We start from the raw sequence: 18,944 nt of genomic DNA, 5'->3' as shown, positions 1-18,944 counted from the left end.
AGTCCATTTTTGAAGATTTTGAAGTGTGCTCTCTGTCATAAAGTACAAAATAATACCTTATTAAATGATATATTGGTCACTACATATAAAGGTACATTTTTGAAGTTATGGTCAAAAGAAGCAAACATTTTCTTATTCTCTTTATTTTTCTTAACCTCTAAGCGCAAATATCTCCATTTGGCAAATGGGCTCATCGGTTTTTGCGAACAAACTCTTCATATATATATATATATATATATATATATATATATATATATATATACAGAGCTACCAAGTCTCACGCATTCTGCGTGAGACTCGAGCATTTAGGGGCCATCTCACGCATGGCACCCATTTTTCTCACGCATCGGGCGAAGTCTGCAACTTGGTCCTATAATAATGAGCATAGCTCAAAAGATTAAGTGATAGTTGCAATTGAAGGTTTATTTTCCTTTTGTCTTCCAAAATAAGTAAAAAATGTTACGTATGCACCTGATCGCGCCATTAAGAGCTAAAAATTGAAAAAGCTCCCTACCGTGGGAATCCACAGGGGGAAAAAACCCCTCCCACACCCTCGCTCGCGCGCACATTCGCTCCCCCGAGATGCCGAGTCATGAAAATCTCACTCATATTTTTTTTTTTAACTTGGCATCCCTGTATATATATATATATATATATATATATATACTCATATATATATATATATATATATATATATATACATATATATATAATATATATATATATATATATATATATATATATATAGAGAGAGAGAGAGAGATATGTACACGACATGATATGTTTTCATATGTGAAAATAACAGAGCTGTGTACAAAAGTGCAATAATTTATTTCACGCTTTTTCCTCAAACACCCGACATAAAGGATGACATACATAATTGTGAATGTATGATGTAATTGTATAAAAAGTAACTGATTGACAAATTACCCTTGCTTTCATACACTCCGATTATTTAGTGCTTTGAGTAAATTACCATGATTTACAGAAAAAAAAAAGAAGAAGAAAGAAATCATACGAATGCATAACCACCTTCGTGGGTACCAGCGGTACCAGCAGCAGACATACATAATGGATTGTAGACGTTGATGGCGCTGAACTAATACAGTACTATTATCTCACCGCTGGAAGTCCGCGACCAACCATGGCATCACACGTACTTCGTCGTTCTTTTAACAGTTTTGCCAATAAAAATGTAAGGGATAATTTGCAACGTAATCTTCAGATGAGGATACGGCGTCAAGCAGCAACAGAAAGCAAAGCAGCTGTTGAGGAAAAGAAAATTGAGTTGACATGGGGACAGTATTTTATGAGGTATGAATTTCATGCATTATGATTGTGTAGTCCGATACCTCTACTTTTGTGTCGGGTAGAAGTAAGTGACAGATATCAGATGGTGCACGAAAATAGGGCCTAGCTAGCTAGGTAGACAGAATAGGCCTAGCCGTAGGCCTACTACACTAGTACAGTAGTACACGTTGGCCCTACCACTACTCATCGACCGCCTAATTTTTATTTGCCTGATAAGAATATTTAACACTGAAATTCATGTAAAAACTTACCAGACCTGGTATTATTGTATTAAGTGTTTGAGAAAATCCAGCACTATCAAATGCTGGGGTAAATTACACTTAATTTACAGTACCGGCAGCCAATCACGGAAAGTGCAAATCGCTCTGAAAAGAGCGTAATTACGCTTGCTGATAGCAAGCATCTGAAATATTAATCTGATCTGTGATACAGTCCGTGATTCGGCTGACGAATTCAATTCAAAGAATTCAATTCAATTCCCTTTTCAATTCGAAGTTTCAGTGCAAAAATATCACCGTTCCTGCGTTGAACTTGAGGCCGTCTTTTCAGTTCCCCGCAGTCCCGCTCCTATTTTAGATCAACCGCTATTTTTGAATTGACAATGTACACAAACCGGGTTGTATTGAAAACCGTGTTGTACGAAGCTTAAATGCATTGACATTACATTACGATCCGATTAAATTATTCATTCAATATTTTGTCCTTGATTTAAACTATTGGGCATTGATGTCAAATGAACAGTGAATTGTTGTTTTCCCCGCACATCCTCATCAACAGTCAGAGCCAATGCATTTTTATGTGCTCTGCGCATGCGTGCAGTGCGTACTTAAGCGTTCTGTGTGCCAAAAACTAGTGGTGGTCGGTTTCGATAAGGGTGGTCGATGTGTAATAGAGTTACGTTACCGGTACCATACTACCACGTATGTTACTAGTCGATAATAGACGCGTCTAGTCTAGTACTACCCTTACTAGATCTACAACTGTAGACCTCTAGTAGTCCAGGGCCCCATCTTATAAAGACTTGTGATTGTATCAAATCAATCGCAACTTTACAATGGAATGCAAATCCATCTTATAAAAAAGTTATGATTGAAATTAAGATGGAGAGCAGCAATCAATCAAACACAGGTTGCGATTGATTGCAGGTTTCAAGAGATTTTTATCTCAAGTTTTATAAGACAGGACCCAGATCTAGTCTGTCTAGTCATTCTGCATGTTGTTGGACGTCATTTTGGCACTGTGAGCAGGGTATGATGGCCTTGAATGACTACTATTGACATCCTAGGTATTGTAGAGTGGGATTACGTAAAATATTCTTCTTTTACTTCTGCCAACTCGGCACGCAGTGTTCAAGTTCAAGTTCAAGTTCAAGTTTATTTAACCAATTCATTAAACATTTGACCCGTCATTGATCCTCACACCTCGTAATTGATCAACAGTTTGCACAGTATCAGTCTGCCTTACAACATCATATCACTAGTCTGTTGAAGCAATATGTAACAAATAAAATCTGATTTCAAGTTTCAACTTTCACACACCCACACCCAATTCCTTCACCAGTGAACATGTCAGATTTCGGTTTAGTTAACACCAATAGACACCAATACTCTGTACGGTTTCAATAACACAGTCACTAAAAGATTATCCCATATTTAAAGTGGATTCAATAAATGCAGAAATATTGAATTGTTTACTCTGCAGTGCAGTGAAGTTTGAGGAAAATTGCACAATCTGTTCAAAAGTAATAAATTAATGAAGTTTTGGTAAAATTAATGAGCTGTCATTCACAACCACAACAATTTGTAACACCACAGTGGGACAACAATATGCAAAAGTAAACTTAACAGAATAAAATTTCAGCATATCTTCATTTTCATCATAAATGTAAGAGCACTTTGTTTACAATACCGATGTCATATCAGAAGTCAGGGGGGATATCATTACCCTTAATGCATACATTGTAGGTTCTTCAGGTGTTGCCCATGACACATCCTTCACTTCTGAAGGTGGTATAGGCATAATATGTTAGTAACAAGTGGAAGGAATAAATACTTGTCATACACAAAAAGAAATTACATTTTGTTTAATTCTGTATGTATTTCTTTATGTTGTTTACCAATTTCAGTTTTCTCCTAAGAAAAATTGTCTTCACACCATCCAATTTTCAATGATCTACTTTTCTGATTTTTCTGTTTTTTGATTGAATATCTACATTGTATCAGAATAGACTTTCCCCATTAATTAAATCACTGACTATATGACATATTCTTTACTCAATGAATGCAAAAGAATGTTTCTAATGATACAATAATTTCCCGCTTTTCTTTTCCTGCTTCCTACTCAACGTGGATGACTCAACATTTTCAGCACGGTAAGTCTCAGCATCTCGTGGCTTTACACTAGAACTGTAAAAGTGTATATTTTTGTGCGAGCAATTTTTCGCGCTTGTCTGAGTGAGATGGATTTTGCACGTTTTTAATTCTGTGGAATCAGTACATTTGATTAACTATTGGAACATATTGCATGCAAAAATGTTACTTAAGTGTGGTTTTATTTTCGCATTAGCTTCTGGTTGCGCAAAATGCATGAAAATTTCCACACCGCGAAAATTTCTACTTTTACAGTAAATTATTGTGCAGATAGATAGAGTATGATTAGATGATGCCATAATATAGCCCATTCCATATTGTTCATGATTGTCATGAGTGATGGTACAATATTTTGCATGATTCAATTCAAATGATGAGGTGCTCTATTTAAGTCAGCATTGCTTCGTGGAATAGAATGTTGCATCTTTAGGTCTTTAGCATAAAACCAAATCTTGTTCCTTTGCACAAGTGTGTTACAATCCTGATTTATTTGGCAAACTTGTAATATGTTTTGCATGCAATGTGCCTTGTGGTACCAAGTACACTCTCTCTGTTTTGCAAGGTAAATTGATGACATTCATGTAAATTAAAACAAAATGAAATGATGAGATGGATTTTGTTTTGTGTGTGTTTTTTTTTTAATTTGCTAAGAGAAGCAAATTTTGCAAGATCTATTTGTATGCACTCTATATGCTGGCAATGTTGAAATCATCTTTTTTTAAATTTTATCAAGAAATTACCAGTAGGAGGGGAAATCAAGAAAGGTTTTAGTATTACTGTCCTCATTGGTCCGTATTGCACACAATGAACTGTTGCCGTACAAAACTTGCTAGTCTGAAATAGCAGAGCTACCAAGTCTCACGCATTCTGCATGAGACTCAAGCATTTAGGGGTCATCTCACGATCTCACGCATGACACCCATTATTCTCACGCATCGGGCAAAGTCTGCAACTTGGGCCTATAATAATGAGCATAGCTCAAAAGATTAAAGTGATAGTTGCAATTGAAGGTATATTTCCCTTTTGTCTGTCAAAATACGTAAAAAATACACTGTAGTCACTTAAGTATGCACCTAATCGCACCATTAAGAGCTAAAAATTGAAAAAGCTCCCTACCGTGGGAGGCCATGGGGGGGGGGGGGGGGGGGGGGGGGGGGGGGGAACCCCTCCCACACCCTCGCTTGAGCGCACATTCTCATGCCGAGATGCGGAGTCATGAAAATCTCACTCATAAAATTTTTTTAAACTTGGCATCCCTGAAATAGGCAGTGGATTACATGGAATTTTTGTATGGGTGGGTGGGGGTGTATGGCTATTCATTCTACAGTGTAGGTTTAGATAGCCAGGGTAGCTTTGGGTGATGCTGCCCTCTATATTTCAAACTTTAAAAGCTGCTTTGATATCACAGCCCTTGTGGCTGTTATAGTCTATAAATAATTTTTCATACACACACAAGTTGAAAATAGAACAAAAAAAAGATGCTGTGTATTTTGTTATTAATGTCTAAGTAGACCTACTTATTTCACTCTAAATTCTGACATGGGAAGGGGGTGGGGGAGGGAGGGGTTCCTGCTCAATGAGATTATGGTTTTACACTGAAAATTTCTATGCAATAGCAATTTTCTTAACCCTTCTGTGCTAGTGAATTTAATATGCACAAATTTCACACAAACCTATGGACAGGGAATCAACATGGCACACAGAGCATCACCCAATGCTGAAACAAATGCAGTCCCCCAAAACTGAAAAGAAAGCTTGTGCAGCCTCTACATTGTAAGATTAAAGATGCAGGGATTTTAATACCTTCATCAACTACACCACATTAGTTCTTAACAGCCTTGTATGATTTATTTTTTATATTTTTTTTCCCTTCAGATTTACTTGTGTCTTTGGTAAAAAAGAAAGAAAGAAAAAAAATATGTGATTGTGCTCAGGCTGGTCCAAGCTTTTTTTTTTCTTTTTTGTTGTTGTTGTGATACACGTACCGAGCATGCTATGCTTTCTACCAGATCCCAGTCAAATTTAATGGGGGTATATCATCCCAAAATCTAGAGGCCTAAATTGTTTTGATAGTTTAATTATTTTTGACAGTTCCTTCCGTGTTCTGTCATTCATAGGCAAAAATGTGAAGTCTAGAGTGAAATTTAGAAGGTCCACACACGTAGGTGCCTAACCAGCCATTTATTTTAACCGGTTGAGGACGGTTTGATTTTGCTTGTACAACATACATTTCCCATAGACGCTTGCCTGAGTATACTCGGGACTCGTCCACAACGGGTCAATAGACCCTGTACAATGGTACATAATTATTCCAAGGGTGGGAAAAGACACCTCCAGAGACTCCAACTCTCCCGTTTTCGACGGGAGATCTCCCGCCGAAAACCCAATTTTGCAAAATCTCCCGTTCTCCTGTTTGAGATTTAATTTCTCCCGCCCTGGCTCAATGTCTCCCGTTGGAAAGGATTTCTCACTTATTGCTATCGTATGTTGCAAAAATAAGCCTTAGATAGCACCAGAGAGCATCTGTAACCCTAGGAACTTCGCACACATAAACTTGGAGTCTCCCGTTTGCTAGGGGTTTCAGGTGGGAGAATCTCCCGATCAGAAGGTGCTTCGGGTTGGAGTCTCTGCACCTCTAAAGATTGATTTGGGTGTGCTGCCCTCATTGATCCATCATAGACAGTGTCAGAGGTCACTTTTAGCAGATGAACAATCGCAATAATGCTAATGTATCTAATAATTTGTATGTATGTACTGTTTGTAGAGGTGTGTGTTTGGTCACTTTAGATCGAATATAGTTTTTTTTGGTATACTGCCCTCATGTGTTGTAACTTTTTGACAGGCTGTTTAGACAGAGTCACATTCTTTGTTTGCACTGTTCTATCCACTTGTCTTGCAAGATTTCATTACAACTTTCTGTGTACGTGCCATGGGAAGTCTGTCTACATGTACATGTAGCTTGCCATTGTTTTTGGTATTAGGGTCTTCATTGTTCTGTCTTTCCAGACAAGTAATGCTCAGATGGTCCATCACTCCATTAATAAACTGAATTTCATATTTTGTAGCTGGTTTCTCATTATCTGACAACAACAAAAAAGAGTTAAACTCTGAAGCATCCTCTCATCAAAATGATACATTCTCTTTAGTATTTCATGGTGAAAGAATTCAGATTCAATATTAAAGAGTATGAATGCATTGTGTGGCAGCAAACATTTCAAGTTTTAGATAAATGAATATCAACATTGTGGTATTATGGATCACTGAACGAATAGTTGGGATTTGGCTTCATGCGAGACGTGAAAAAAGAAGAAGAAAGAATTCTCCTACTCACTACTGGCTGTTAACATGTAGGAATTTCACCCTCAAAGAGGAAATCCACCCCAAAAATGAATAAACTTCAAAAGAAAGAAAAAAATGTTACATACTGAACAATACAAAAATGGCAAAAATTGGATAAGAAATAAGGAAGATATGACATTTCGAAATTTCACACTTTCACATGGGGGGGGGGGGGGTCACATAAGCCCCCTTAATTTTATAAAGGCACCCCTCCCACCTTTACAGAATTCCTGGATCCGCCACTGACCATCATGACTTGCATATGTATGCAAGGTACATGTGAGTTTAAAAACATTATGTCGATAGTTAGTTTTCATAAGTTCCCTGTGAGTATCACAAATTATATTGACACCTCTCAATTTACTCTTTCTATTTTTGTTGTCATATCCTGTTTCCTTGTCTCAGTGCTGAATGTGATTATATGTGGTATAAAATCCAACCAACTTTCATAACATTTGAAACATGATGACACGGCAATCATCATGAAAGCTATAAAAGTGCATAAATTTGTTGATATTTTCATTGTAGAACATTGTAGAACATTTCATTGTAGAAAACTAACTGCCACACAATGCATTCATACTCTTTAATATTGCCCCCTTAGGGTGGAAAGGAATATTTTGATAATGACTAAATGAGGTAAATGTGTTTACAAATGTAGATTGGAGGCCATTATAAGCCATAGTTTGGTTGTGATTAATTTGATGAAGAAGTGGTAATGAGTTATTAAAGCTGATATTTGTGACAGTCTAACATTAACCAACCTATTACTTTGTGCTTCTGATTTCCTTGAAAACATCAATTTCATTACATGTCTTTTTCAAAGTCATAAAAGCAAATTAGTTTTGTGCAATGTTTCTAATATCACGTGTATCCATCTCTAATATTGTTAAAAGAACAGGAACAGCGCAGTGTTTTCAAAAGTGTGGGGGCCCACTTCCGGGTTTCATGAGCTAACAAAGTGATGACACCTTATGTATTCCTTTGTATGGTGCACAAAAAGTGTGGGGGCCCGAGCCCCCACGCCCCCCATGGCTGCGCCGGCCCTGAAGAATACAATTATCGTGTACTTACGAAGTGAAGTATGCATGTACATGTCCTCAAATTTGCACCAGAAAAACAACTCTATTTGGAAAGATTGATATGTATTTGTTATTGTAATTTAACACTAAAAAGCACCTGGAGGGAAACCTAAACAGAAATTTTCAATGAAACATTCAAGGAGAATCTGCTTCAGCCATGATGTGAAAGTTGCGCTTGGAACTTGCAGTATGATACTTAAAAGAATAAAATAAGGCTGTCGTGCCAGTTGATGTGAGTGGATGAAGTCACGCTAATCATGTGCGCATCCTTCAGATTATTGTGACAGCATTTGTGTGTGTAATTGATACACTTTGTGCATTATTGGTACTATGCATTTGCAGAACTTTGTCCAAGAAGTTGAATCCACCGATTGCCATCCTGTGTTAGTGTGTAGACCAGCCACATGCTCTGTGCACTGGGCGTGTTCCAACTACATGTATTCTTGCATGAACATACAAACAATGTAGGCTGTACTATTCAGCATAATCAGTGTCCAAGGGTAGCATTCTTTTCTCTATACGTTCTTTCCTTCCCTTTTTTTTCTTAAATTGTTTTTGAACATGATGTTACTCTTATAGATTGCGGTCACCACGTATATGAAACATCTCTAGTCCTACAGCCATGCATGGCTGGTGAAGCTCAAACATAGCGGCTGTATATTTGTTCAGTCCTATGCATGACTGACCCATCATGCATGTTAATACACTTGCATTTAGTAGCAAAACTTGTAATTAAAGTCTTATGTGATGTGACACCAATAGTTATTCAGGTTAAACGGAGTTCATATCTTTTGGAGGACTAATTGTAACATTTCCTCATAGATATTGCTCATTCTGTGTTCAGCTGTAAAATCATGTTTTACCACATTTCTCATGCCAGGTGTGAACCTTCGTAGAGTTGTTGATATTCAATCAAATTGATGAAACAAGACTCCACTTTTGTCTTTTGACAGTAAAGTTTGCATTGATTTCTTTTTTAATTAGTAACCGATAATATCACAAACAGTTAGCCAAGTAGATCCTGAAGAGAGTTTGCATATTATACAGAAGTTTGTTTAGTGTGGATGTGGCAATAGGGACATCCTACTGGTATGGCATCATAGAACACCTTATGATGTAAAAGATCTGTTTCATTTGAGACAGAAAGTTACAATTTGTGTTCGTGGTTAGATATGACACTGACAGATGTGTCATACAAAGCAGTGTGTTTTCATTTGTGTTGCTTTACACAAACTTCACTTTATTTGTTTCAAACTCTACCTGATATCATGACAGCATAAATATTTGTAAAATGAAATTTGCCAATATGAAACATAAATTCTGACTACATGACATCTCTGACATGAAGAGTATGTTGACTGTGTTGTATAAATTCCTCACCAGTAAATCTTGAGTTGTATTCATGAATGACCATGATATTTTGACAGTGACCATTGGAATGTTTTAGAGTAAATCCAGACTATACTTGCATCTCATGATGACGTAACACTGTCTTTCAGATTAAGGTCATTAGTGCCAACTTACCTATTGTAAAGGCAGAACCAATGTGACCTCAATACTTCATCCCAACTCCACAACTTGCAGTGATTGTTCTGGCAAAGTTTGTCTCTGGACAAAAGAAATCTTAAGTAGGTCTTTAACACCCCCCCCCCCCCCCCCCCCCCCACCCAGCAGCCATCCCCTTTGTGTAGAATCAGTGAACAGCCTCCTTGAGGCCCAAATCAAGTTCTGCACTTCCTTGTAAGAATACAATGAGTAACCACGTAATCCAGAAGCCTTTCAGTCAGACATGACAGGCTTTACAAAGCTCCCCTTTCATTTCCTGGTCCCATGTCACTGTGACTGGATGAGCTGACGTCACCAAGGGGCATTTATGCAACCAATGTGTTACTGTGCCCTTGCATTTCTTTTGAATCCTGAAATCCAGTCGAACTGAACTTTTAGCATGAATTTCCTCCTTGATTTTGTAGTGGTGCCACTTTGTAAATGTTTTGGAAGTCATTTTTTTTGGAACATCAAGATAGATTTTTTACATTGGAGGATCAGTCTTTTTTTTTTGTAGAATCTTAACACTTTAAACTACAAGTACAGCTACCATGGCAACAGCTAAGTAGCAAAACCAGTCAACATTACGTACTTTGTCTGTTGCTATGGTAACTGTAAAGACTATTGCTCTCACTGTTGTCTCTGAGTTGGCCTTGGAGACCAATCCTCGCTCTGCCATCCTGTCATTGTTTTCTTCTTTTTTTTTCTTTTAGCTTTGCACCTCATAGTAAGGGGAAGCGAGTGATGAACTGCATAAACCCCAACTATCAATATAACCACATGCTGCCAAGCCTTTCAGATTTTTCAGGAGGCTCCCTGAAATATATTCCATATCCTAACAAGAGAATATAAAACACTTTGATTCTGGAAGTATTTTCTCCTGTTAACCCGTTGAGGACAAGTCCCGAGTACACCCGGACAAGTGTCCATGGGAAATAAGCATGTTGTAGCAAAGTCGGTCCATCCTCAATGGGTTAAGATGTCACCTTGACTGCTCTCTGCGACTCCCTGATATTAAACTTTGAAATATATGCACTCCTGATGTAATGATTTGATGCTAGTCTTTCTCTCTAAGATCATGTAGTAATGAAAATTGTGCCTTTGATTTTGTAAGGAAAATGTGTGCCTTTTTTTCTTACATGTACTGCAAAAAAAAAAAAAAAAAAAAACCCACACAAAACAGTATAAATAGTGGTTAGTTAAAATGAATCAAAGTAAAGAGAGTATTAGCTCAATTTTGTGCTTGCAGTGGTATCCCATACACACTGCCTGGTGTTTATAAGAGCTTGTTTTTAATACCAGTTAAATTTTTAATGTGATTTTCTCATTTGTAGATAGCATGGGCATGATTTTGAGGTTCAAAGGCAACGTGTGAATGCCCTAGTTGGGCATACCATAGTCTGACTGTATGCTTGTTATCTTTGGTTATTTTAGTTTTCTATATAGATCAAAAGATATTGCTGTCATGACAGGGGATGTACTGTTTTCTAAGTGTTTGATGTTCAGTTGTTTTTTAATTACAAATCACAAAGAGCAAATTCTTACTGAGCATGTAAAGAAGTCACGGTATGTTATAAGACTGACAATAATTCTCCCCAAGAGAGATTAGTTCGAAGAGACAGACTCATTGCATTGTCTCCTAAGCTTTCTGTCTGTAGAGATCCCTGACTTGCCACAGAAATGCAGCTGTTGAATTGTGAAAAGTGGCTTTTGTCTACAACAGGGGACTGGGATGGAAGTACTCAGAGAGTGGTTGGGGTGATTAAAGTGGTCTGGAGCCAAGACTATCCACAAGCAAGTCTTGTTTCATAATAATAAAGGGAATTGTGACTGAAGAAGTGTTGTGGAATGAGGAAGTAAATGACTGGCATTTTACTGAGGTAAGGAGCAAAGAGAGTACCAGGCCTTGTGTTGGAAGTCACACAGCTTGAATCTCTAAAGGCAAAGGCCTTCCTGAGTGGGTGGTTGGGAACGAGCCAAGGCTCATTTCATTTGAAAGTTAAAAATCTGTTCACTTTTATAGGATACTTATCATGACAAATTCCACACAATAGGCCTATTTTAAGTCATATAACACCAACCTGCAGAGGACTGGCTGATTTTGCTACAACACACATTTCCCATATACACTTGCCCGAGTATACTTGGGACTCATCCTTAATGGGTTAATTAAGAATACATGCTGAGCATTTACTTCATGAAAACTTAAGTAAATTCAGGATTAACACCAATATATTGGTTGAAATTTGTAATCTAACTGATGATATCAGAAAATTGTAGCCTGTCTGCCACATTTCCTATACCATGCACAATGTGACATATTTCAGTTACATCTTTCAGCTTCAGACAGTGCTGTGTTGACATGGACTAATATTTTCATAAAAGTTCAACTTGAAGTGGGATGAGTGCATTGCAAACACCCTGGATGTTTGCTGCTTAGTTCAGGGGCAGAGCTCCTTTACATATTTGTACAGTTTGGTGGAGGGGTGGGGACTTTCCCATCTAAATATTGCAATATTATCAAACTGACAAAAACTTGTGAAGGTTAAATAAGAGAAGGATGGGAGTGGAGGGACCAAAGTCTGCAAAATATTGCACAGATTTTGCTCAGTGAGGATTTAGATCTAAAAACCTCAATACACACATTTTTGGAAATATTAACCAATATGTTGCTTTCGATGCCCCTCTTTAAATAATAATTTGCAAACATATCAGTGGCAGAAGTCTATGGTTTAATCCTCAACAGATTGTTTGGAGTCACAGAGTATTTTATATTCTCTTGGCAGGATATGTTTGTATGTTATAATATGGGCTTTAGAATCTCTGCAATCTGATTGGTCAATTGTCATGCATTGATTTTTACTGATCCACACTGAGCCATGCATCGGGTGAAATCCCAATGCATGGCTCAAGTCTTGTATAGTGTTGTAGGTGCACCAGATGCATGATTGGGAAAACGGTTGTATTTCATAAATTTGCGAGCCCATTTTATAATACAAATGATGCACTGGCCAATTTCATGGATCAGTGAGAATTGGATGCTCTTGTTTCACTTTGGAACAATCTAAAACAGTTCCAAAGTTAAACTCGTGCATCCAATTCTCACTGATCCACTCTGTCCTGTGCATCATTTGTATGTTGATATATTATCAGAGAGCCTCCTCCTCAAGAATCAGAAATACTTGGCATCATGGTTGCTGTTTTTAACTCTTTATAATGTGCCATGGTGAAAACCCCCTGTGTGCCACGTTATTCTGAGAGAGCCACCTAGTCTTGCTTTGGGAAAACATTTTATTTTTAAATCTATGTAACTTTTATGGATTTTTGTTACCTTGAAAGTAATGAACAATGACTTTAGAGAAAAGTAAAGGTGAAGTGTAGTCTTTTTACAGTGTGAATTGAATTTATGAAATCATTACATCAGCATTCATTGCAACTTTGACTTTACAGAATGATAGACAGATACATGCCAAGAATTCAAAAAAAAGAGAGAAAAAAGTCAGTTTACAAGGTTTTTAATGCCTCTTTCTGTTCTCTCCCATGTATACAGCATTTCTGGGGCCCAGGTAAGTGCTTGAGAGTTCCATTTACAACTTGTACTTAAAAAAAGGAACAACAAAAAGAATAATGGAGATACATTTTGTAGCTTCCACTTGCATCCTTTGTGAATATGTTCCCCTACACACACTTCAAAGTGAGTTCTTTTCAGCCATGTCAATTGATGTACACTTTACTGTATGTATGCCCTATCATATCAAGCATTTATCAGTTTTTCATGTTTTGACTTTGACTTAAAAAGAAAAGTTCTTTGCCTGATAATTTTTCATTCTGCCATTTTGCTAAGATATTCGTATAAGATTATAAAGGAAACAGATATGATTGAGAACATCTACCTTGATTTATTGTGGCAGAAAATACTTGTCCTGAAGTGCCATTAGTGTAACCCATTTCCTCATTCAAGGCGTTCTGTTGCAATATGGCTGAAAATAAAACAGGAATTTTAAATGGGAAAAAAGAATGTCATCTGTCATTTCTAACCGCAGCAAGAATATTAGTACAAATCATGACTATGAACAGTGTGAGAACACTAAGTGGAGCCGTGAGCAAACATTGAGGGTATTTCCCTGAGACACCCCCTACAAGGTGGCAGACCCAAGCTACAAGTGTAATGTCTTGTGTATGGCAGCTGACATAGTCAAAAGCAAAGTTAACTTCAATTTTCTTTTACAACTTTTTGTCTTGCACAACGATGTAGCTTACAGCAGTGGTGCTTATTCTCTGCGCACTTTGTAAGATAATTTCATACAATACATTTCATGTTGTGAAACGCTTGATAATTCATACATATTCATGTTAACTGACACAATAAAAAAGTTCAAGTTAACTAATTCGATTGAGTAAACGAAACCGGCGTAGTACAGATAATGTCATCACCCAACAACTGTGCCATTAGTATGTACCTGTAGTGGACTCCCGTTACAACGAAGTCCTCGGGACCGGCAGTTTTCTTTCGTTATATCGGAGTTTTGTTATAACCGAACAAATAAACAAGAGAAGTACATAGAGTGGATGACATTGCAGCCCAAATTTTTACTTCGTTATAACCGTGTTCGTTATAATGGGAGTGCACTGTACTAAGAGCTGCCCAATGCAGACATACTAACTCTCTATCCTGTACACTGTCTTTGCTGCAAAATTATTCCAAGCCTAGAATAATGTTTTGTGAAAAATACATTTATTTTTACTCTCCATGAATTCATGATGCAACAAGAAGGTTTATAGAAAAAAAAATGTATAGAAACAAAAGGGGACCTTTTGATTACACCATATCATTCATCTTGGACTGTACCCATATCACTGTTGTTGATATGAAAGAATTTAAACACTAAATTCCATAACTTTTTCATAATTATGTTGAAAGAATGTTTAATGGTCATTTTTTATGTGTTTGTACAATCTATTCAATGTGAAAATTGAGTGGAGTTTCATGATTTTGACAATAATTTTGTTGTTGTTGATAACTTTAGTTGCAAACTGGGGCATTCCACTGGCTGCTCTGTCCGACATGAAGAGAGATCCAGAGATCATTAGTCCTCGAATGACTGCCGGTGAGTTAAATGGCTACCCCCCCACGCCCATCCCACGAGACCGACACCCACGTGTCATACAGCCCACAAGTTTGACATTGAAAACAGGTCCATGAGCCATACAGCCCATGAGTTCGACACTAGGCAAATAAAGCCCATGATTTCGACACCAGGTAAAAACAGCCCACGTGTTTGACAGATACAACACAGGGCTTAATGTGTCAGTCTCATGGGCCTTAATATTAGCTTGGTGTCAGACTATAGGCTGTAAGGCTGTATGACTTGTGAGCTGTATGACTCATGGGCGGCATGACTCGTGGAAGTCAGTCTCGTGACATGCACCCCCCAAAAAAAAAACAAACAAACAAAAAACTCTCTGTCTCAGAGGCGTGGCAAAGGTGATCTAGTTATGAATGGTTCCGTAGGTAGAGTGTGTTATTCTCCCGTAAAGAATTATTTCTAACAGGTTTTGCCTTTTAGTGATACTTCCTTCATTTTGTTTCTGTCATAGATGGCTGAGCAATATACTGTTTATTCAGGGGATGTTAAAACTGTGATTTTGAATATTTAGGCAGGGGCTGCCGTGGGCTTTTATTCTTTCCCAAGGAGCTTGATGCCATGCTTGGCTCAGCTGGAATATTTCCATCATCAAAAATATACATTTCTTTGTCTTCCCGCAGTGTAGCAAATCGTGTCTCCCTGACTTCCGTACTTCGTAAGTCAAAAAAAAAAAAAAAAACACACCACGTAAACAAAAAAACCAAAAACTTGTCGTCTCAGGCACATTGAAGTCTGATAAAGTAGCATTACACTTTAAAGGCATAATTAACCATTTGCAGATGAAACAAAAACCCAGCATTAGTGCTTTAAAACAGTTCTAAAATGTGAGTTAGGGATAGAAACAACCACTGTAAGAATTTGATTCTGTATAAACAATGATAAGTATTCTCAAATACACAAAATGTGAACAATAGTTATAATAAGAATGCTTCCAGAGTAAACAGTCTACAGTTATGGCTTATTGAGAAAAATAGTGATATCTCCCTATATTTTAGGCTTTATTGTGAAAATTGTGTGTGGTAGCATGTTTTGTGATACAACAGATCTACACATATGCATCAACGGTGATATATTGAATGTTTTTAAAATGAGTTCTCCCAAAGGTAAACTGAACCTTTAAAATTTTTCCAAACAGAGCTTTGCAAAGTTCATATTTGACTGACTCAAACTTTGCTAGATATTTATTGTTCAATGATTTATCAAACATAAAAAAGGAAACCAATGATACTGTGTGCATACAATGACCTACAAAAGGGATGAAACAGAATTGACTGTAAAATTTTACATCCTGCTTCAACAAGCAGTTTGATTTTATGTACAAGTATACAGGTTGGTACCTGGCATGGAAAGAATCCTAACTTCTAGGTAGCATTTGTGCATGATCATGCATGTCTTTTGAGCAAACATGCATGAATGCCATAGTCACATCAGGTAAATTGTGGTATGGGAAGGTTTCTGAAATGGAGATCAGACAAAGGGAGCTCATGATTTATCGAGAATTTCTGGCAATACACTGTACTTTCATTGTTGTGATTTATGCACAGTGTTGTTTGTGTTTTTAACCATTGGAATGAATTTCTAGATCAGCCTCAGCTGAGATGTTTTTCAGTGAATCTTTTCACAATTACTGTGAGACTGAAGTATGAATTCAAAAGCTTGATTCATTGCCCTTACCTTATCTTCTTCAATTTGGAGGTAAATGCTTCTATTATGCCTCTAGATGTCTTTGTGTTTGCCAACAATGCTGTCTGCTATAATTTTTCTTGCCTAATGTTGAGATTTATGCAAGTGTAATTTCTTCGGGATTAAAAGAAAAAGAAAGAGATTTTGCCTTGTGTTGTTAATCCTTCATCACTTTTTGTTTCTCTGTGTTTTGTTCAGCACTCTGTGTGTACTCTGCTCTCTTCATGCGTTTTGCCTACATGGTTCAACCAAGGAACTGGCTGCTGTTTGCCTGTCACTTCACCAACGAGGGCGCTCAGATTACACAGCTCTGTCGTTACATCAAACACTCCAGGTAGTAATGACAGTAGAGTTGCCATAAATCCATTCCTTTCCATTTCCTGTACAGGATGATACACGCCATACAGTCAACCTTGCCTAAGTCAATTCTATGTGGACTGAAGAAATAGCTAGAAAAGTTGACCTATGAAGGATTAAAATGAATGGAATATATTAATAGAGAAGAGGACTCGACTATACCTTCGACTTCATAGACGATTATTCAACTCATGCAAGGTTGACTTGAGCAAGGTAGACTGTGTACCGGTATGTGTAACAGGACAATTTTTTTTTTCCAATCACATGCATCCTTAATCTCTAAGAAGCTGATATAGAATTTATCCAGCAATATCAGCAATTTATGAAATTCTTCCGTCGAGATGTTTTCTTTGCAACTGATTGACAAACTGCCCTACATCGACGTAAATAAGCACTGAATTGATCAGTGTTTTAGTAGTAGCCATGATGAAAAAATCATGGGTGTACATACTCGAGCAGGATTCTAACCTACGACCTCCTGATCACCGGACAGGCGTCATCTCCACTGGACCACCGAGTTTTCGCCCGACAGCAAGTGTTGGTTCTAATCCCTATAGCATGCAGCGGGTACTGCGTTGTTATTCAAATTCATGAAATTCTTCCGTCGAGATGTTTTCTTTGCTCGAGTATGAACGCCCATGATTTTTTTATCATGGCTACTACTAAAACACTGATCAATTCAGTGCTTATTAACGTCGATGTAGGGCAATTTGTCAATCAGTTGCAAAAAAATATCAGTAATGTTTTGAGTTGTTAGAGATGTCTGTTGATGTTAATTTTTAGTGATAATTGTTGCAACAATTTCAAAATTGAAGATGATTATTAACTCATTGTTGTGAATAGATAAAGAAGTTTTAATAAACCAAATTAATTTATTTTGTTTATGTGTCTTTAATATCTCCTTTTCAGAAGCAAGAAAGAAAGCAAGTGAAAGTTGAAATTCTTTGGAGCTCTGGCATCAACGGAATATTTCAAGCACAAATAAGGGTTTCTATATAATCATGAACCTGGCAGCTGTCCATGGAAATATATATATTTTGAGTATTATGGCAATTCATTGTATGGGATAGCATGGAGTATGCATGGTAAAGTATTATGGAGGAATGAATGTCATGGCATGTAAGAGTCAGTGCTGACGTTTCGTCTAACTTGAGTCGTAATCTACGGTGGTTCAGGGGAATATTGCTCATAGTACTCACCGCTGACCAAGATAGATTGGCCATCGCAACTGTGTAGAAATATTTTTGTGGTTGACAAGGTTAATGAGACTTGTGATTAATTGATGAATGCAATAATAAGAAATTGTTGAGGATCTTCATCTTGCATTTGCATAATACTCACTGAACTTTAGTATCGAATCTGCTAATAAAAATTGAAGTGCTACCGCAACTGTACTTGAACTCGTACCTCCTACATGTTCTTTCTCATTATAAATGTGAAAGTAAATTTCAATAAACGTGTTGGTGTTGGATATCAAAGCTGTATGTGATGATATTAGAGGGTGTATTTTGTACTGATTGTAAAGGTGGTTTGTATTTTCCCTGATGTATTCGGTAAAATGAAGAATGTGCCATGTCGAGCAAATACAACTCACATCATATGTTGATGTTAGATGCTGTCATCATTTAAAAAAGATTGTGATATCATAGGATTCTCTATGATGAAGAATATCAACAAGGCTTCCAGAATGATGAAACAATCACACTGATTTCCCACGAATCATGAATGGGGATGGTGATTTTATCTGGTAAATTAGACTGTACTTTAATGAAGCAAGCAGATTTAAATGTGTGGTGGAGTGTCTTGCTCAGCAAACATCTATTTCATGTAACCGTGTGCACCATTTTTTCAACATGGTATATACTTTGCATTATTATGGCTGATAGTCTTAACCCTAACTAGGCCGGGCTATTTAGGTAGTTGATAGAGCCGGGGGGGGGGGGGGGGGGGGGGGGGGGCTACCAGGCCCCCCCTCCAGATCTCGGCCGTCGACTGCGCGATCGCGACGAAAATTGGCACACACATTGCCTATGATGTAATCTAAAATACAATAAAGTTAATTTTTCAAAAAAATCATCGTTTATGCTAAATTATGCTAATTTATGCATGAT

General features: G+C 37.4%; 1 protein-coding gene across 1 annotated transcript; it reads left to right on the top strand.

Moving 5' to 3' along the window:
- The first annotated feature begins 1,144 nt into the window (after nt 1-1,144).
- On the top strand, nt 1,145-18,723 carry LOC139710704 (mitochondrial pyruvate carrier 1-like). The gene is made up of 6 exons (XM_071622624.1): nt 1,145-1,314; nt 1,465-1,468; nt 13,197-13,212; nt 14,674-14,754; nt 16,675-16,810; nt 17,743-18,723. Exons 1-6 carry the CDS (start codon nt 1,145-1,147, stop codon nt 17,762-17,764), a joined length of 429 nt encoding a protein of 142 aa, XP_071478725.1. The 3' UTR covers nt 17,765-18,723.
- The last annotated feature ends 221 nt before the right edge of the window (nt 18,724-18,944 follow it).

Source organism: Diadema antillarum, unplaced genomic scaffold, assembly GCF_040938485.1.
Source record: "Diadema antillarum isolate AM-2024a unplaced genomic scaffold, OU_Dant_1.0 seq00001558_RagTag, whole genome shotgun sequence".
NCBI lineage: Eukaryota > Metazoa > Echinodermata > Echinoidea > Diadematoida > Diadematidae > Diadema > Diadema antillarum.
This window is presented reverse-complemented; position numbering and strand designations above follow the sequence as displayed.